Here is a 22,098-nt window from a genome sequence, read left to right on the forward strand (position 1 = left end):
GAGCCCAGATCACTGACTATATCCTCTGGAAGGCCAAATACACGGAAGACATGGTGGAACAGTGCTTGAGCGGTCTCCATAGCGGTGGGTAGTCCTTTCAATGGTACTAGGCGACAAGACTTGGAGAAACGGTCGATAATGACGAGAATGGCAGTGTAACCATTAGAAGGAGGCAGATCAGTTACAAAGTCAATGGAGAGATGGGACCAAGGACGTTGTGGGATTGGCAGTGATTTGAGTAGGCCAGATGGTAGTTCCTTAGGGGTTTTTGACTGGGCACAGACTTGACATGACTTCACATATGTAGTAACGTCTCTGGTCATAGAAGCTTCACATATGTAGTAACGTCTCTGGTCATAGAAGACCACCAAAATGAATTTTGGATCAGACAAAGGGTGCGAGATATCCCTGGGTGGCCCGTACCTGTGGAGGTGTGGACCCACTGCATGATTCGTTGTCGTAGGTTGTGAGGTACATACTGCTTGTTTAGGGGGCAGCTATTAGGTGTCGGGTCGAGTTGTTGTTCTCGCTGTAATTCCTCCATGATGTCCCAGGTAACTGGAGCAATGATGACGGAAGGAGGAAGAATGGGTTCTGGTGTGAGACTTTCAGTAGGGGGATCATAGCGTCTGGACAATGCATCTGCCTTGCTGTTCTTACTGCCTGGTCTGTATGTGACTGTAAATTGGAAACAGGTGAAAAACAAGGACCATCGAGCTTAGCGTGGTTGAGACGTTTGGCACTTTTTATATATTCGAGATTCTTATGATCAGTAATGACTTGAAAAGGATGAAGTGCTCCCTCTAGTCCATTCCTCGATGGCTGCTTTCATGGAGAGAAGTTCCTTGTTTCCCACGTCATAATTACGTTCAGCTGCTGTTAGCTTTCGTGAGAAAAATGCACATGGTAACAGCCTGCCTAGTTGGCCATGACGTTGGGAAAGTACGTCTCCGATTCCACAATCTGAGGCGTCTACCTCGACCACGAATGGGAGATTGGGGTCAGGATGTTTCAATGGAAGATTGGGGTCAGGATGTTCAAGATGGGTGCTGTGGTGAATCTTTCCTTCAGGGTATTAAAAGCATTGTTAGCCTCTTCCGTCCATCTTAGTTTTGAGGGCTTGCCCCTCAGGAGAGATGTCAAAGGGGAGGAAACCATGCTGTAATTTTGGATGAAGCGTCTATAGAAATGAGCGAAGCCCAGGAATCGCTGAAGTTCCTTTAACGTGGTTGGTTGTGGCCATTCAGTGACTGCCTTTACTTTAGTCTCGTCCATCTTTACTCCCTCGTGACTAATATGGTAGCCCAGGAATGTCGTCTGTCTTACATGGAATTCACATTTTTCAGCCTTGACGGAGTTGGTTCTCCAATAATCTAGTGAGAACAGTTCTGACGGGGTTGATGTGTTCCTCTTCAGATCTAGAGTAAATCAAGATATCATCAATGTAGGCTACTACGTACTGGTTGAGCAGGTCTCTGAAGATTTCATTAATGAAGGATTGGAAGACAGCGGGTGCGTTAGCAAGTCCATAAGGCATGACCTGATATTCATAGTGCCCCATAGTGGTGAGGAAGGCAGTTTTCCATTCATCTCCCTCCTTAATCCTAATCAGATTGAATGCACTTCTTGGGTCAAGCTTGGTGTAAATGGTGGCTTCACGGAGTTGTTCAAGGGTGGATGGAACTAATGGGAGTGGATAGCGAAATTTAACTGTTACGTTGTTGAGTCCTCTGTAATCAATGCAGGGTCTTAATCCTCCATCCTTCTTTTCGACGAAGAAAAACCCTGCGGCGGCTGGTGATGTGGAAGGACGGATGAAACCTGAGCTCAGGGCTTCCTCGACGTATTCCTCCATGGCCTGGCTTTCAACTCTGGATAGCGGGTAGACCTTACTCTTGGGTGGCATGGCATTAGGAAGTAAGTCTATTGTGCAATCCCACGGTCGGTGGGGTGGTAAATGTGTGGCCTTGGTCTTGCTGAACGCCTCTGACAGGCCATTGTAACAAGAGGGGATGTTCATAATTTTGTGGGTCGCTGGGCTTTCGATGCTGGTTGCGAGACATGGTTGGGGCCGTGTAGTAAAACAGTGATTAATACAAAACCTGGACCACTGGATTAGCTCACCATGATGCCAGGAGATGTCAGGGTCATGAACCGATAGCCAGGGGTATCCGAGGATGATTTCATGTTTAGGGGAGTCGACAACGTACAGGGTAATGGACTCTTGATGGAATAAACCAACATGGAGGGAGAGAGTTCTTGTTTGTTGAGTAATTCCCTCTCCAAGGAGTGTGTCGTCAATTGCTTTAATCTTGATCGGGGGGGTGCAAGGTTGAGTGGGGAAATTATATTTGTCAACAATGCTCTTGTTTATTAAGTTCAGGGCAGCTCCCGAGTCGATCATCGCTGTGAATTCAAGAGAGACATTTTCAGTCTTAATTGTGACGGGGAGTATGAATGACTTATTACTTAACAGTGAGAAAGTCTCAATATTCACCCTCGAAGCTGCTTGGGGCTTGTGTGGACATCCAGGGCTGCGGTGGCCTGCCTCACCACAGTAATAGCATAAATTAAGCTGCCGACGCCTTGTTCTTTCCTCCTCAGATAATCTGGAGGTACCGAGTTGCATGGGTTCGTTGCCGTCGGTTGGAGTTAACAGCTGAGAGGGACTTAGTGGCTCATGATGGAATCCTCTAACTCTTCTTCTTTTCGGGACTTGTCTCATCAGGTTATCAATCTTAATGGTTAGCGTTACAAAGTCAGAAAAAGATAGACCCTCTCCTTTACAGACAAGTTCAGATTGCAGTTCGAGGTTCAGGCTTTGCTGAAAGATCGATTTAAGAGAAGTGTCATTAAATCCACTTTGAGCGGCGATCGTTCTGAATTCCACCGCATACTCAGCAGCGGTGCGATTTTCTTGTGACAGATTGCAGTTCGAGGTTCAGGCTTTGCTGAAAGATCGATTTAAGAGAAGTGTCATTAAATCCACTTTGAGCGGCGATCGTTCTGAATTCCACCGCATACTCAGCAGCGGTGTGATTACCTTGTGAGATATTTAAAATCTGAGTAGAAATACTCTTGCCCCCTGCGGGATATTCAAACACCTCTGCCTCAAGCTGTAATGAGTAAGATGTTCCTTAACTGCTTGAAGGTTTATGAATTGTTCCCGGTAGCCCTTTAATATCTCACTTTGGTAGGCAAATGCCGTTTGCAGGTTAGAAACTTCCGCTGGATTCATTGAAGGCGAAGTATTCTGTAATGAGGACACTGAGGCCGAGTCTGAATCCATGTGCGGGAGTTTATTGAGGACAATTTCAGTAAACAGGAACGTCAAGGCAGGCAGAGGGTCAAAACCAGAATAACAGTCCAATTTGATAACACTTACAGGGGTAATCCAGAATGCTAAAGTGAGCAGGCAGGCAAAAGGTCCAAACACATACATCAGTCCGATCAGGCAAACTAAGCAAGGGGAATAATCCAGGTAAACGTTAGGTCGGTAAACAGGCAGAATCATACACTGAACAGGCACTGGTCTCCGCTGTTTTTCAGGGCTGTGGAGGTCCTTTCTAGGTGCTGATCCACCATCTGGTCTGAATATGTACTGGATCCGGGTGACTGCAGTGACCATCTGATCTGGATACAGACTGGATCTGGTGGCTACGGTGACCTCGGAATAAGAGAGAAACAGACTAATATTAGCGTAGATGCCATTCTTCTAACAATGTAGCAAGTACATCGGGTGTTATGAGAAGTGTTAAAGATTGTATTAACTATAAAACTTGTGCAGTTATGCTCATTCAGAAGGAAAACTTTGTTGTCAGTTGACAGCAATATTACCCCAACAAGCCAATGTAAACATCTCAATTGCATTGTCTGTAAACAGGACATTCTCAAAACAACCTAAAAGGACAAGTTAATAAGGGCTTATTAAAAGAAAATAGTTATTCCATATGGTACCATAAAATAACCTGTTATCTGCAGGGTTTTTAAAATCAAATTTAGATTTAAAGACCTTTTTCAGATCTGCACTTCACATTTCAGCCTTTAAGCAATTTTTAAGAAAAGGGATGAGTCAAAAGTATCAATTATTATATTAATTTAAACAATTATTATCAATTAGGATAATTATTAAATAACATATAAATAGTGTCTTAATTGTTTAGATTTTTATAATGCATTAGCTTTTTGTCGATCCACTGGTTCACATTTAAAAAATATGTAGCAAAAACAGCAGACGGGCTTATTATAGAGTAATTCCAGCGGAGCTGTATAATTCACGAACAATACTATGTAACATCTCGATATTCTGATATTAAATGAGCGGTTTTGAGTGCACAGACACAGCTTGTAGTCGTCGCTTTTTTTAGCTGACGCGTTTCCCCTTTAAAGGCGCGCGCTGCAGAGGCTGTGATGCGGCTCGTGCACGCGCGCGGCGCGGAAACCCGGATCCTGGTCGCGCAGACCGTCAGCCACGTCACCGATCAGCGGCGCGAGCGCACAGTCCAGCATAGACCATCAGAGAGACTTTGCAGTAAATTATCACGGATTCTTTTGCGCATATGTAATAAACCACTAAGAGATTTATGCTAGCAACCGGATGACGCGCACGCGCTGAGCAGCAGAAAGAAAGAGTTTTTTTTTTTTTTTTTATAGCGGAGCGAACATCTGAGAACAGCTGCAAAACTCTTTAAATCCAGCGCTGATTACCGATCGATAACATGAATATCTTCCGACTGTCTGGAGATGTTTGTCATCTGGTCGCCATCATTATTCTGTTCCTGAAGATCTGGAGATCCAAATCATGCGCAGGTACACGCAGAAACTACAGTGATTAAAAACTACAGATGTATGTGATTTTCATCACATAAGTGTTATTGGTGATTAAACCGGACCTGGGACCGTGACTGTGGAGCAGAACCGGAGCGGATCTTATTTAGGATTCGTTCACACACATGAAAAACGCTTGAAACGCTTTGAATGCGCAAACGTCGACTGTCGGCTGTAAATGATCTTAAGCGTTTGCTCACGTGTAGTTTTATTGTGTTTACCTGGCAGCTGATTGTGTGAGCCACCTAGCATGCTTTTAAGGTTCTTCAGGGGTTCTTCAGGTTCCTGGAGGAACTCAAGATCCTATTGTGTCCTGTTCTGTTCTGTTCGTAAGTTGAGTTGTGTATGTGTGTGTTTCAGGTATTTCTGGGAAGTCTCAGGTGCTGTTTGCGCTGGTCTTCACCACCAGATATCTGGACCTGTTCACATCCTTCATCTCCATCTACAACACCGTAATGAAGGTAAAGACCACGAAAGCGCCATTTTCACCACATAAGAAAAAAAAAATCATGCTTTGGTAAATCATAATTATGAGATAAAAAGGTCAAAATTGACATACTAAGTCATATTTATGATTATTAATGGCATTTAAAACTGAGATAAAACGTCAGAATAGATACGAAGTCAAAATAACAAGATACCAAGTCATAATTATGAGATACAAAGTAAAAATTATGACATTGTCATAATAATGAGTTTAAAAAGTAGAAATTGAGATAAAGTCATAATTATGAAAAAAGTTTTAAAAAAATTATTTCTCATTAAAAAAATTATGACATTTAAGACATAATTATTATGAGATTAAAAAGTTAAATTTAAGATAATTATGACAAAAAATATCATAATTATGATTTTTTTGTGGCAGAAATGGTCTTCCATGAAAAAAAGACAAACACACACAGCTGATCTTGAAACTGTTGTGATTGCTCAGCAAATGTTTGCACTGAATTGTTATTATAGTTCACCTATTGAAATGATTTATTATCATTTATTTAAACTCGTGCAAAACTCATGGTAAAGCTGTAGAAAATTATGTGCACAACAAACCGAAAACTAGTTTCCTGAAGCTGCCAAACCACATACATTCAAACTACATTCCTGCAGCTCAACTGGTAGAACAGGGCGCTTGCAACAGCAGGTTGTGGGTTTGAGTCCCAGGAAAGCTTGCGATGAATTTTAATATATCCTGCGCACTTTATGATTTAAAGTGTCAAGAAAATCCTAAAAATGTTTGTTGCAGAATGCTGAACACATTTACAGTTGATCATTTATTCAGTTTATATAGAGTTCCATGTTTTTGGTGAATATTTTGGTGGGGTTGGACCCTGGCCAGATGTGTGATAGGGATCTGTCTGTCTCTCAGGTGGTGTATCTGGTCCTGGCGTATGCCACTGTCAGCCTCATCTACTTCCGCTTCAGGAACTCGTACGACTCTGAGAGCGACTCGTTCCGTGTGGAGTTCCTGCTGGTGCCGGTGGCCGGTCTGTCGTTCCTGGAGAACTACGCCTTCATGCCGCTGGAGGTCAGAGCTCAACACCAAGAGCTTTAGATGTTAAAGGGGTCATGAACTGGCTCTGTTTTTTTGTTTTGTACTGCTCTCTGAGGTCCACTTATAATGTTATCAATATTCTTACATCAAAAACATAATAATTTAGAAGTAATAGGCTATTTTCTGTTCTGTTTTTTGGCCCCCCTCATCAGAACGCTCCGTTTGAATAGGCGAGCCGGATCGTAGACTCGGAAGTAAACGCCCACTGCTAAGATTGGCTAATAGTTGTGTATGTTTGACAGCCTACATTTCTCATAGATGCACGTGATTTAGGTAAAAAATGCATAAATACTCAGTAGTTATCAAACGATCTCTTTAACAGACAACGCAATAGTGATCATGTAATAAAAACAGTTACTCAAACTTGTTGCGACATGACTGTCAGATCCAATATGGTCACCACAGCATCGTCTTTTCGTTTCACTCTTTCTGAAAATCCCGCATCGAATCGTGCCTTGTTTGTAAACAAATCCACGATAAAATGAAGTGAACAAAGGACCAAGTTCTTACTAACGCGGTCCGTTAGGTCATTAAAAATAAAGTCCATCCACTCTTTCCTAACGTGGAGATCAGAAGGAAGGCAATGCAAACACTGTTTTTCCACAACTTTGCACTGCACAGTGTCTTGTTGTCTTCAGAGCATCTTTACCGTTAGGTTTCTGCATAGACCTGTGTGTTCGCCTCTCTCATAAACACTACATGTGTGAGAATCGGTGGGCGGGGCTAAACAGGCAGCGATGTAGAATAGGTGGGCGGGACTAAACAGGCAGTGATGTAGAATTAGTGGGTGGAGCTAAACAGGCAGTGCTGTAGAATCGATGGGCGGGGCTAAACAGGCAGTGTTGTAGAATCGGTGGGCGGGGCTAAACAGGCTGGCGTTGATCATCTTCTGCGGAGGTTGTGCTTATCCACACTATTACAGGCAGTGTTGTAGAATCGGTGGGCGGGCTAAACAGGCAGTGTTGTAGAATCGTGGGCGGAGCTAAACAGGCAGTGTTGTAGAATCGTGGGCGGGGCTAAACAGGCAGTGATGTAGAATCGGATCTTCTGCAGAGGCGGTGCTTATTCACACTATTACATCATAAAGACCTCATATTTAAAATGATCAATTTTGGTTTCTCAGTTCATGACTGCTTTAAGATGAAACATTGTCATGACAGATCTCTGTGTTTGTGTAGATACTGTGGACGTTCTCTATCTATCTGGAGTCTGTGGCCATCCTGCCGCAGCTCTTCATGATCACTAAGACAGGCGAGGCTGAGTCCATCACCACACACTACCTGTTCTTCCTGGGCCTGTACCGAGCGCTGTACCTCGCTAACTGGGTGTGGCGCTATCACGTGGAGGGATTCTTCGACCAGATCGCCGTGGTGTCCGGCGTCGTCCAGACCATCTTCTACTGCGATTTCTTCTATCTGTACTTCACCAGAGGTCAACAAACATCTCACAACTTTGAGCTTATATCCATTTTCATGAAATTATTAGATTTATTGATCAATGTTATTTTTTTGTATTTTGTTTATCAATCTATCTATCTATCTATCTGTCTGTCTGTCTGTCTGTCCATCCATCTGTCTGTCTGTCCTTATATCTGTTGTCCATCTGTCTATCCGTCCATCTGTCTGTCTGTCCTTATATCTGTTGTCCATCTGTCTATCCGTCCATCTGTCTATTTATCATTCTGTCTTTCTATCCATCTGCCTATCTCTCTGTCTATTCATGTGTCTGTCCATCCTTCTATCCATCTATCTATTTGTCTATCTGTATGTCTGTCTGTCCATCCATACTTTTATCTGTCCATCTGTCTGTCTGTCTGTCTGTCCATCCTTTTATCTGTACATCCATCTGTCTGTCTATCATCCGTCTTTCAATGCATCTGTTTGTCTGTCTGTATATCCGTCTGTCCGTCCTTTTTATCTGTTTTCCTGTCCAACTGTCCATCCATCTCTCTGTCTGTCCGTCCATTTGTCCATCCATCCATCCATCTGTTTGTCCATCTATCCATCCTATTCGTCTATCCATCTGTGTGTCCATCTTTGTCTATCCATCCGTTTGTCCATCTATCTGTCCTCTTTGTCTATCCGTCTGTCCATCTGTCTATCCATCCTTCGATCAATGTGCCTGCATGTCTATCCATCCATCCATCCATTTATCCATCTATCTATCCGTCTGTGGTTTGTCTCATCTATCTATCTATCTGCAGTGCTGAGAGGAAGAGGAAAGATGACTTTGCCGATGCCGGTGTGAGTTGTTGGATCAGGCCCCACCCCTGCATTAGGCCACACCCAGTTGTGACATCATCACCGGCCCCGCTGTAGCTCTTGTTTTTGAGCTGCATGTGGGGCTGGTGTAATTGTGCCTTATAGTGATCAGATCTGCTGGACATGTCTCGTCTTTGATGCCTTAATGTGTTTCTGTTCATAAAGACAATGTGTTGAGGATGTGTCTGTGTGTGTTTATATATGTGTATGTGTGAGAAACACTCTACATTCTGTAGTTCATAGTTTGCTTTTCTCGTTTATTCTCATAGTCTTGTTTTTTTTTTTTTTGTAGTACATTTGTTTATGACCAACTATAAATTGTTTTTCATTCTGTAAAGGGACGTTTGATTTGGATCTTTAAGTGTTTTTGTGCCAATATACCCAAGAAGATCATGAATGTTTGTATAAACCACATTTCAGTCTGAGAATGACATTTAACAGATGTCTGGCAATAACATAATGATTTTTTTAATGAAGATGGGCAGTTTATCTGCCCTGGTTTTTATATAGCATGCCAATAAAGAGTTTCTGTCTCTGCGGAGCAAATGCTTGTGTTCATGAGAGCAGAAATGCACTTCAGTCCATCTGTGGGTCATGGCTCTTTATTTCGTCATTCTTTATTAATTCATTAAGTGAATCAGACATTCGTGATGATTAAACCGACGTTATCATTCAAGCAGTCATAAATAAAAAAATATATTTTGTGTGAAGATGCATATAATTTTTTAGCACAATCAATCATTTTTGCATTCTCCTGTCTACAAAACAAAATCAGCATAAATTAAATTAAGTACAACTAAATATGTACATATATAATAGTTATATTGTGTGTGTGTATATATATATATATATATATAAAAACATAAATACTTTTAAATTGATTAAAATAATAAATTAAAATAATACAATTTTAAATATGCATTTTAGTATGTTTTGAAAGTGCTTTATTACATATATCACAAAAAAATTATGGTCTCAAAATAGGCCCCATTTTCTTTATGAAAAATATAATTTTGGTGCAATTGTCCTGAACATTTTGTGAAATTATTTGGTTTTTTTTTTCATTTTTTAATTGGGAGATTCATGCATTATCTCATTGTAATGCAAACTTTTGACCACATCTAGAGGAAGTGTTGATGACGATGTTGTATATTTTTATCTGTTTATTCATATTGTATTGCTAAAGGTCTCTGAAGTGTGTGTGTGTGTGTGTGTGTTAGCGCAGGAGTGTCGTCTTGTGTTTGTACAGTACTTTGGTTCCCTCTCTCATGGCTCCTCCCATTACTTTAGCAGCGGATGTGATTGACACCGGACGCTTCCACCGCACCGCGGCCCATGACCGTCAGCAGCTCGTACCAGAACAGACGCTCCGCCCTCTTCCTTGCCTCCTCGTCCTCCTGATCGTCTCCCAGAATCCTCTGCTGCATGTGGCGTACAGCAGTGTCAGCCTGCAGCAGCATGTCAGCGTGTAATGCGCTCCTGCGTTATGCTCCATCAGCAGATCGATCTTCTTCAGCAGCTCGGTGACCTGCGACCTCTCCTCGAGACCTTCAGTCAAGTCACATTTATTTTTGCAGTGCTCTTCACAATACAGTTTCAAAGCAGCTTCTTGTTAATTCATATCTTAATCTCTTTATGCCTTATAGTCACATTTATCAGAGCTGTGAGATTAAAGAAACATCTCTTTGGCCAAGTATTCAAATAATGCATCTCATAATTTTGTACTGCAGTTATATCTGATCAAATGCACATTATTATTCTTTAGTTTGGGTTAAACAAATCAATTTTGCTTGGTTGGAACAGCAGCTACGCTAATTATGCCTCTATTTGTTTCTCTGTTTTTGCCATGACCCTAAGCACACAGCAAGAGTGGCTTATAGACAACTGTGTGAATGTCCTTGAGTGGCCCAGCCACAGCCTGAGCTTGAACCCAATCAAATATTTCTGGAGAAACCTGAAAATCTGCGTCTGCCCCCATCCAACCTGACAGAGCTTGAGAGGCGAAGAGATAAATGCTGATGAGGAAAGCTTGTCGAATCAAACAAAAAAAGACTTGAGGCTGTAAAGGCGCTTCAGCTAAATATTTAGTTAAGGTTTTGAATACTTATGCAATGTGCTTATTTCAGTTGTGACAATTCAGTTTTTGCGTTGTCAGTATGGTGTATGGAGTGTAGATCGATGTGGAAAAAGTAATTTAAAGCAATTTAACATAAGGCAGCAACATAACAAAACATGAAAAAAATGAAGGGGTATGAATACTTTCACAAGGCTGTATCTCACAATTCAGTTAATATCTTGCAATTCTGAGATTATATCTCACACTTCTGTTTATATTTCACAATTCTGCATTAATATCTCACAATTCTGAGTTTATATCTCACAATTTTGAGTTTGTATCTCGCAATACTGTTAATATCTTGTAATTCTGACTTTATATCTCGTAATTCTGAGTTTATATCTCACAATTTTGAGTTTGTATCTCGCAATACTGTTAATATCTTGTAATTCTGACTTTATATCTCGTAATTCTGAGTTTATATCTCACAATTTTGAATTTATATATTTCAATTCTATTCATATCTTCCAATTTTTACTTTATATCGCAATTATGTTTGTCTTGCAGTTCTGAGTTTATATCACACAATTCTGTTTATATTTCACAATTCTGCGTTAATATCTCGAAATTTTGAATTAGTAGCTCACAATTCTGTTTCTCACAATTCTGAGTTTATATCTTACAATTTTGAGCTTATATATTGCAATTCTGTTAATATCTTGACATTCTGATCTCACAATCTTAGTTTATATCTTGCAATTCTCCGTAAATATCTCACAATTCTGAGGTTACATCTCACAGTTCTCTTTATATCTTGCGAGTTTAAATTTCACGATTCTGAGTTTAAATCTGAGTTTGTTTTGCAATTCTGCATTATCTCGCATTTATTAGTTTATCCCCCGGTTTCACAGACAAGGCTTAAGCCTAGTCCCAGACTAGAATGTAAATCTGAGCTGTTTCAACTGAAAGAAACTTGCACTGACTGATCTTAAAACATGTCAGTGCCTTTGTTTTTGTCTTAAGATGCACACCAGTAATGCTTTTTTCTAATGCATGTTTATCTCATTTTTATTTATGGCTAAATTGAACTATGGCCTAATCCTGGTTTAGGCTAAGCCCTGTCTATGAAACCGGGCCTATATCTCGAAGTTCAGCTTTTATATCTTGCGATTCATTTTTTTTTTAGGATTTACAGTAGCAAGAACAGCAGGGGCGCAACTGCACATTTGCCGAGGGGTATGCAAGATCAGTGTCGGCGCCCCACTGTATTCTAGTAGCCTCTAACACTAACCCACGCAGAAAACTTTCTGCAAGTCAGTGACCAAAAGCCCATTACTAGCTTGTACATGGAAGGATACAAACTCATCAGGACAAAGGTTTGAACCCCTTCCCCCTTTTTTAATACCATAGGGAAAAAAGTGAAAAGTAAAAAAAAGAAGAAAAAAAAAGAAAAGTGTCACATAACATCCCCTTTAACTCCTGACGGCAGACCCCAAACAGTAGAACACATTTTTTATTCATTTTTACTTTCAAATGTAATATTGCTCACTTTTTAGTTAGGTAATTTGAATATATATATATATATATATATATTATTTTTATATATATATTTTTGTATTCATAACAGTTGAAGAGCGTGCGCCGTGAGCACAGTAAAACGGCTGACAGGACAGGAACGTTTTTTTACTGACATATAACAATATCTCATCAGACCGCAGTTCCCTGTTGTTCTACTGAAGCTCATTTGGCACATGTACCTTTTCCGCGTTTGTTTGACTCGTTGTGGTCGCAAAGAGATACGGCCATTCCGCGTCTTAATAAGTTTTTAAGAAATACATTTTTGAACTCATTAAAATGCTAAAAACCGTTCAATAAAAATGTTGCATTAATTATGTTTAATAACTAAGCTTTTGATTATTTATGACGTTTTATTAAAGAAGATTTTCACAGAATGATTTTGGCAAAATGGCGCCCCCCTGTGTGTGGCGCCCCTATGCACTGCATACCCCGTTTTTGCGCCACTGAAGAACAGTATAGGTCGACAGGAAGCGAAGCGGGTGAGAGAGAGGGGGATGGGATCGGGAAAGGTCTGCGAGCCAGGATTCGAACTCGGGATGCCCAGGTTAGAGCTCAATGGCACCACATGTCGGCGCATTGCCCACGAGGCCATCGGCACCTACTCGCAATTCTGTTTTATTGAAAATGTCGGTACAAAAAAAAAAGTCAGAATTGCGAGATAAAATGTTGCAATTACCTTATTTAATTTTATTTATTTGATCCCATTGTGAAAACAAGCTTCCATTATTAGTTGGTTATGTAGTGGTACCTTTAGTGTTGTCAAACACGTGATAGCCGCCTGCGCAGCTGCACACAAACTCCCATAATTCCTTGCTCTCCTTCAGGAAGACGTCCGCGGGTTTCGCTCCGAGTGCGTCGCCGCACGTGATCAGGACCGCGGTGAAGCGGAGCGCCTGCGGTCCGAACGCTGCGCTGACCCAGTCCAGAGCGGCGCTGCTCTCGCGCGTCCGGCGCACAGCACCAGCAGGAACACGTGCGGTCCGGGTGCGCTCAGCTCTATGCACCGGCTCAGCTCCGCGCGCACCTCATCCGGGCTCAGACAGGTGTGGAAGAACCCCGGGGTGTCAATCAGCCGCAGGCTCCGCCCATCCGCCACGCCCCCTGAACGCTGGCAGCGGCTGGTGACCGATAGGGGCGACACATCCGTCCAAAACGCGGATCGACCCAGAATCGTGTTTCCAGATGAACTCCAGCCCTAACCCGTCTGACCCAACAGAGCCATTCGGACCTCAGCCGAACCGCCTGAGACAACAGACACCTGCTTATATTATTACTATAGTGATGGGCAACGATTAATCACATCCAGAATTAGTTTTTGTGTACATAATATATGAGTGTACAGTGTGTATATTTATTATGTATATATAAATACACACACATGCATGTATATATTTAAGAAAAAATATGTTGTTAACATATTAAATATATTTATATATAATATAAATTATGTGAATATAAATATATACATGTAAATATTTTCAAAATATATACTGTATGCGTTTGTCTACACATATATGTATACACACATAATAAATATACACAATACACACTCATATAAATAAAAACTTTTATTTTGGATGCGATTAATCGTAATTAATTGTTGCCCAGCACTAATTACGGCAAACAGTTTACAAATAGAAAAGTTTTTATTCAAGAGTGTTTTCATGAACATTATACAGGACCCAATAGAACTAAACCTGATTTACATGTATAAAGTAATTAATAGTAATAAAAATGCATTAAAAATGTACTATTATGAAATTTATATTAATTCAAAGTAGTGCTGTTAAATGATTAATCACGATTAATCGCATCCAAAATAAAAGTTTTTGTTTACATATGTGTGTGTGTGTGTGTGCTCTGTATATTTATTATGTATATATAAATACACACACATACAGAATATATTTTGAAAATATATACACATACAATTATATTTGTATTCATATAATTTATATTATATATAAATATATATTTTTTCTTAAATATATAAATGCATGTGTGTATTTATAATAAATACATGGTATACAAATATTATGTATAAACAAAACATTTTTTATTTTGGATGTGATTAATCCAAAATAATTAGTTGACAGCACTAATTCAAAGTAATGTACTAATAAAATAAATAAACACGTATAAATAAAAATACTAAATGAAAATGGAACAATAAACAAACAAACAAATAAGACTTAAACAGGAATGCAATATAATTTATCTCTTGCAGTTAAATAATATTCTAGGATTGTGGCAATAAAAACTACTAAGAAATTTATAGCCATTCAGAGTAAAATACTAATGAAATAAATACAAAGAAATAAAAATAACATAAAACGCAATAAAATAAAACGTAAATACAGAAATAAGAATGCAATAAGTGTTTTTAGACAAACTCGATACAAATCTATTAGAATTAGATTTTTTTAAGCATATAGGATAGGTTTTATTTTATTATGGTTACAACTGATTACAACTACTCATTATGCATGCAAATCAGCTTTAATTTTTTATCTGGAGACCTGCAGAATATTCATGAAAAAAAAAATCTCCTAAGTGAAATAATAATACAATTAAAATAGACAAAATAACTTAAAACTTCACAAAATGTGGTCCAATGCTATAAAGTAAATTAATAAACAGGAATGCAATACAAAATGTTTTTTATTGGATCCCTATTATTTCTAGACGTTTCTATCATATAAGAATCCGAATGAAAATTTTCACACAAAGTGACAAAATAAAAGCAGGTGCATATAGTTCTCAATAAGACATTTATGGTCATTCTTTATAGGGTAAAGCAATACTGTGTGATATGAAAATGAATTTCATTCAAATAAGTCCGTGTCCCTTTAACTGTCCTGCAGTAATGATTGTAACATGAGCTGATAAAGACGCGGAATCACGTGATCCTGCGCGATAAACTCCGTCAATCCGGATCATTTGACCGCGACTCTGTACATGTATTGCGCTTTTATTTTCACTCACCAGCAGCTGAAGACTCGCTTTCCTCCGCCATATTCCCACACACGACTGAGACTTACAGAGACAAACACACGGAACTCACCACAAACACCCAGAAACACTTCAAACACCACAAAAACACCTCAAACCGCGCGTCGATCATGAGGTGAATCGATATTACGCTTATAATATCTATGTATGTAAATATATATGTAGTTAAATATAAATGTATATTTATATTTAAGTGCATTTGGTTTCTAATATGTTCTGGTAATTATTATATAAAACTAATTTCTGGTAAACATGAGGTAATAATCACAGAGAAAACACTTAAAACATGTATATTTATTCATTTAACAAAACATAAGATACAAATAGACTTAAATCTTTATCTTTACATTTGATTTGTACAGTAAATAGCCTACAGTCGAATGATGCTGCAGGGTTTCTGTGAACCTGTAAAAAAAAAAAACAAAATTTTCCCCAAAAAAAAATTTTTTTTTTTCACAGATAAATGATTCTCTTGCAGAGATGATTTGGTTTATTTTATATATTTAAAAAAGGGAATATATATATAACCAGCATAACAACAGACCAACATCAAATGTTTGATGGCCAATATATTTTAAAATATTTATAAAGATACTTAATTTAGTTAATAATAATAATGATTATTATTATCATTTAAAATATTTCTTAAATATTTTAAATGTAAAATTAATGCAAAATTTGAAATTAAAAAATCTAATATCTTTAAAATTAATAAAACCATAAAAATTTAAAATTCAAGTAAATAAATAATTTAGAAATAAAAAAAACACAAAAAATATTAAAATCATAAACGCGTAAAATTTAAATAAATATTTTTAAAAATATAATTAAAATGTTAAAATGTAAAATATAATTTGAAAATATAAACAATTAAAATGAAAGGCTTATTCAAAATGAATAAAATCATAAAAACAAAACAAACCACTAAAAATGAATGAAATCATAAAAACCAGGTAAATAAATAATTTCAATAAAACGTTTACTAACAAAAGATACAATATATTATAAATAAAATGTTTAAAATGTACTATATATATTTAATTTATAACGTCATTATTGAATATATTTAATAATATATTATAATAATTTTCTGTTATTTTTGAGATGACATGGTGATGGGAGAAACAAACCTTATTAAAGCTTCCAGTCAATTGAACCAGTTGCTTCGCAAAATGATTCGCTTGTTTCGAAACGCTCGAAACACCACACGCTGGTGACACCTGCTGGCCAAAACTGTAAAGGCAACAAAAACACATGCCAAATCATGCAAATAAACAGCTTTTACAAACCCAATGCAAATGCTTTCTTTAAACTATTATATATTAAATGCAATCAAAATAATAAAATACCATAAAATATGACGTGTCTGTATAATTTGCGTTTTTAAAATATTTATTATTAATTTGCAGGGCTTGTTTTGTTTGTTTAATGGAGCGCTTGACTAAACAGGCCAGTAAGAGACTATTAACCACTACTCATCCTTTTAATTACACAAATGTCTCATTAAAAATGTCTACTAATTGATAAAACTGATCTGAGATCAGAGACGCTGGTTCAATGGTTCACCACTGGGGGGCGATCTTAATGAACTCGCTTGATTCACGGGTTTACAGAGATTGCCCCCCCCCCCCCCCCCCCCCCCACCCACCCGAAATGGACCTCAGCACACTGTTTGCACATGAAAGCTTTTGATACGTGCTCCGAACCACTGTTTCGAAACAAATGATTCGCAACGTTTTTGACGCCTCATTAAGAAGTGATTCAAAAGCGGCCATCACTAGTCCAGACTGGGTTTGATTAAATCGTTGATTTGACCCACTCCACCAGACTCCTGACCGGATGTCCCCTGTGGGTCATGGCACCGTCCGTCGCTCCCGTCCTGTCATCCTGGTCCTGGTTCTGCAGATCCGGTTCTGGATCGCTCCAGTCCAGCTCCTGCAGGTCTGTCAGACTGCCTCCCAGCAGATCCAGGCTCTGGAACAGGTCCATCATCTCTGTCAGCAGCTCCTGACCTTCGTCTGCAGGCATTATGGGATGTGAGGCGGCCGGATCACTGAGTTCAGGACATGAGTGCATCTGCCGGAGGCTGTTTCCATGGCGATGGGTGCTGTTTCCATGGGAACGGGGCTCATCGGTGTAGTGTGAGGTGGGCGTCTCCGGACACATGACCCCGTCTGTGACCTCCACAGGTGCGCTGACCTCTGACCCCATGACCTCTGCTGCAGAAAGAACAGGTAAAGCTGGGATTCTTCATTATTTAATAAAATCACATCTGGTTTCTGATGTTTGGTCACATCAGATCAGCGTGAAACGTTCATTTTTAACCTTTAACCTTTATTATGGTGATTATTTTCTGGTCATCGTTTTCTGTGATTGAAACTTTTAAACGCATTTTGTGTCTTCTTTGCTGTAGAAAGAAGCTTTTGGGCTTTATTTGCAGATAATATAGACAAGTGATGCTGTTAGATGCAATAAATGTGAACTTATAAGACACATCGTGCGTAGTAGGGTTTAAAAAATGATTTGATAAAATACCGATAACTTATGAATAATGAAAGTAAATGATTTTTAATAAAATCCTAAAAATGTAAAATTAAAATAAAGAATTCTTTAAAATAGTAAAACAATGAAAAGCACCTGTGTTATAATATTAAAAGAAGAACATAAAACACTTAGTAAAAAGAAATCAAAATAAAACTTTCAACGTAAAATAACATTTATTAATAAAAACAAAAAGAATTTACTCAAATTAATGACATCATAAAAATGTAAAATTAAGTAAATAAATTGAAGTAAAATAAAAACAAAATAAAACACTTACTAAAAATGAATAAATCATTAAAAAACTACATTAAAATGAATAATTTTGAAATAAAAACAATAAAAAAACACTTTACTAAAAAGGGACTAAATCAAGAAATTGTTACATTAAAAATAAGTCGTTAAAAGTCAAAATAAAGAACTTGTTAAAAATTAATCAAATGGTAAAAATGTAAATAATAAAGTCAATCCTAAAAATATAAAAACAAAATGTTTAATTATTAATGGAGCAAAACAACTAATCTTCATCTCTCTCACCTGTTTGCATCTGTTCTACCGTATGTAAAGCAGGGGGCGTGTCCTCATCAGCGGCTGATCTGATTGGCGGTTGTGAGGTCATGACTCGCCCCAGAGGCACCGCCCCCTCCGAGTGTTTGGAGCGCAGCGTCTGAATGACGTCCATCAGCCAGCGGCTCTCGCTCCACAGCGCAGACAGACTCTAGAGAACACAGCATATGAGAGTGTGTGTGTGTGTGTGTGTGTGTGTGTGTGTGTGAGAGAGCAGGTAAACACTCACCTGTGCCAGCTGTGTGATGTGTGCGTGTCTCTCCGTAGCCTCCTGCAGCTCTTTAGTGTCCAACGCTTCTCTCAAAGCCTGCTGGGAAAGACGGACGTCCAGCTCCAGTCTGAGCCACAGCTGACAGTACTGAGACAGCAGATCCCGCTCATACGCCCACAAGTGCACTAACACACACACACACACACACACATCAATCATCAAACACAAACATGACACATCATCTGTATGGAAAAACACTGTAAATGCTTAAGTAAAAACCTGTAAATTAGATAACTGTAAGCTATATCACATTATATATGTGACCCTGGAGCACAAAACCAGTCTTAATTCGCTGGGGTATATTTGTAGCAATAGCCAAAAATACATTGTATGGGTCAAAATTTTGATTTTTCTTTTATGCCAAAATCATTAGGATATTAAGTAAAGATCATGTTCCATGAAGATATTTTGTAAATTTCCCACCGTAAATATATCAAAACTTAATTTTTGATTAGTAATATGCATTGCTCTATTGCTTATTTCTCTAGTAAATAACAAGATGTAGACACTGATGACTTGCCTGAGGTAAATGCTACACGACATTTTGTTTACAAGCTGTTTTAATGACGTGTTTCCACGATTGAAACACTGATTGACTGATTGATTACATGAGGCGTGAGATGTTCATTCATGTTTATTTTGCATTAAAACTAGTAGTAAAGAGGAAAAGATGCATTTATTGTTTGAATTTCCCCAAAAAATGACATAATTTGAAAGTTGATACTTTGTTTCTTATCAAAAGTAGCATAAAAGTAACAATAAAACTGGAAATTTCCAGTGAAGTTCCACTTTGCAGTGGTTAAAACAATGATTTGTTCGGTACACATGCGTACCGAACCGTCAGACCCATACTGAAAATTTTCAGTACAAATACGTGTACCGCTACACCCCTAAGTTTATGGAAGTAAAAACTATATGAATTACCTTTTTTTAAATCTTACCTAAACACTTATTATTTAGGTTGGCTTTTAGCCGGTTGTTTGGGAATTTCTTAATCACTTTATGTTTTTATGGGTTGTTATTTATTTCATGCTTTTGTATTTTCATTAGTTTGTAATGTTTGTACCGTTGAGGCTGTTTTAAGTAAAATTAATATACTGTCATTGTTTTCATTAATACTTTGAATTATTTTTATATTGTCAGCTTTAATATTAGTAAACATTTTTTGTAATTGTTTTGTGTCATTTGTATATTATATTAATTATAGAATTTGTTTTTATTTTCATATTTTAGTTTTAGTCTTAACTATTTTATTGGGTGGTATTATTTTTTTAAATGTATCTATATAGTTAAAGTTGTTTTAGTGAAACTAAGTTAAAGAAAATTTAAATGAAAAATGTTGCCTTGGCAAGAAACTGAAATATAAATACATGTTATATAGTGGCTTAAATGTAGCTTCTTAACTAAAACTAAAAGTAAAAACAGTGTGCATGTGTGTGTGTGCAGCTGATCAGTGACTGACCGAGCTCAAAGCAGTGCATGGGGACGGTGAAGGTGTGCTGAGCTCCCTCTGCTGGACGCTGACGGGATCTGAACTCCTCACAGGGCGGCAGCAGGAGAATCACAGACACCTGATCGCCAACCTGCAGCAGCTCCTGCGTGTAGACACGGTACTCACTTGCCTGCGCACATACACACATTACTGAACACTTACACATTCATTCTCTGCAAATGATTCAAAGCTTCTGAATCATCAACAATGATTGCACAATCAACAGTACAACATGTGTCCAGTTCCCAAATTTGACTCATTTGAATGTCTTGTTTTGAGTGTTTCTGCACCGCTCTCTACTGCAGTGGCTACAGTCTACAGGCCTCCTAAGACAAATAGGAGACTTTTTATCTGAATTTTCAGATACATTGTCTTTTCTCTGCCTCAAATTTGAGATAATCCTTCTCTTGGGGGATTTCAACATCCACATGGATATAAAAGACTCCACAATAACAAAATACTTTTTTATTACTACTATTTTATTCATGTTTTAAATTATTTCAAATATAAGTATTCAAGGTTTTATGTTAAAAACAAAACATTGTTTATGCATCTACAGATTAAATGCAGGTTAAATGCATCCATGTCCCCTTTGAGATACATAAACTGTGTAAATACATCTAAATGGTATTTCAGATGCAGATTCCAGAAATGTTTTCTTACATTGGAATGAAAGACACTAAGATGAAGTGCTTCTTATTCTTACCCAAAAATACAAAATGGAACACTTTTATAATTCAATAAATGAAAGCATTCAAAATTAAACACTTGCTTAAAAAAAAAAGAAATATTTTATTAGTTTAACTGCATCTCATGGGAATTTGTAGCTAATGCAAAGCTTTGTGAATGTGTGTGTTGAATGAATCGTGCTGTTACCCGTTCCAGTGGGACATTGAGTTTGGTCAGCAGTTGAGTCACTGCAGATCGCAGCGCCTTCACAAAGTCCTCGACACCTGAGCTGTCAATCACAGAGTCATCCCCACCCTCCTGACCGCCACAGGCCCCGCCCACTGCGTGCTCCTGTAGCCACGCCCACTCCTCCCTGCGCACGCACACACACACACACACACACACACACACAGAGTCAGTGTGAATCAGTCAGTGTGTGTGAATGAATCAGATCAGGTGTTCTCCAGTCTGACCGTGAGACGTGTGGCCGGTTCCTGACACGGCAGTGGCAGGGCATGTTGGGTAATCGCTGCGGGACCAGGATGCGGAGCTGATCCACAGAGCTGCAGAGCTTCAGGACACCCACATACAAACCGGGCTGAGCTCTCTGCTGACTCCTCCTATGATACGCCAGCATCTCCTGACACACACACACACACACACACATGAGAATAACACATTCATAAAGCATCAATCGTCTGATGCCCAGCTCACAACCAGCATCTCCTGACACACACACACACACACATGAGTCTGATGCCCAGCTCACAAAAATATGCTCTGAGAAACTGTGCTAACGTTCCAATTATGTCATGAAAACACTGTTTCTGAATGTTCTGTGATTGTGCAATTTAACATGTTTTAAAACGTTTTTTTCTTGATTATGTGAATGTTAATGGAACATTCCATTTAATCACTTTGAAACATTATGGGAACGTTACTTTTGAATTTTTTCTGAACATTCTGAAATAAGTAGAAATATTTTTTAAAAATTAGATGAACAAACTATTGCAGGAATACAATGTTCCAAGAACGATGTATAAATAATGTTTTTGTGCTAACACGTTGAGAACATTTTTTAAATAAGTTTATTTATTTATTTCAGTTAAAGATTATTCTAGTCAAGTAAAACCATGTTTTTATAGTTTTAGTTTGAGTTACTACTGTAAACCTAAAACCAAAACTTGAAATATCTGTTTTAAAAAGACAGATCACCCAAAACTGATCATTCTGTCATCATTTAGTCATTTAGTAGAAAAGCATATTTAGAGAAAT

General features: G+C 38.3%; 2 protein-coding genes and 1 pseudogene across 2 annotated transcripts; 1 reads left to right on the top strand and 2 right to left on the bottom strand.

Moving 5' to 3' along the window:
- Positions 1 to 4,425: 4,425 nt before the first annotated feature.
- Positions 4,426 to 8,814, top strand: LOC107731665 (ER lumen protein-retaining receptor 3-like). Its single transcript, XM_016542815.1, has 5 exons — positions 4,426 to 4,809; positions 5,188 to 5,288; positions 6,191 to 6,349; positions 7,555 to 7,807; positions 8,580 to 8,814. Exons 1-5 carry the CDS (start codon positions 4,719 to 4,721, stop codon positions 8,621 to 8,623), a joined length of 648 nt encoding a protein of 215 aa, XP_016398301.1. The 5' UTR covers positions 4,426 to 4,718; the 3' UTR covers positions 8,624 to 8,814.
- Positions 8,815 to 9,831: 1,017 nt separating this feature from the next.
- Positions 9,832 to 15,287, bottom strand: LOC107731668 (GTPase IMAP family member 4-like; annotated as a pseudogene).
- Positions 15,288 to 16,980: 1,693 nt separating this feature from the next.
- LOC107731666 (uncharacterized) lies at positions 16,981 to 21,460 on the bottom strand. Its single transcript, XM_016542816.1, has 6 exons — positions 21,297 to 21,460; positions 21,031 to 21,196; positions 20,125 to 20,284; positions 18,621 to 18,787; positions 18,362 to 18,542; positions 16,981 to 17,502 (listed from the first exon to the last, which is right to left on the bottom strand). Exons 1-6 carry the CDS (start codon positions 21,458 to 21,460, stop codon positions 17,081 to 17,083), a joined length of 1,260 nt encoding a protein of 419 aa, XP_016398302.1. The 3' UTR covers positions 16,981 to 17,080.
- Positions 21,461 to 22,098: the final 638 nt, after the last annotated feature.

The sequence above is a fragment of the Sinocyclocheilus rhinocerous genome, unplaced genomic scaffold, assembly GCF_001515625.1.
Source record: "Sinocyclocheilus rhinocerous isolate Xijiao unplaced genomic scaffold, SAMN03320098_v1.1 scaffold5418, whole genome shotgun sequence".
In the NCBI taxonomy this organism is placed as follows: domain Eukaryota; kingdom Metazoa; phylum Chordata; class Actinopteri; order Cypriniformes; family Cyprinidae; genus Sinocyclocheilus; species Sinocyclocheilus rhinocerous.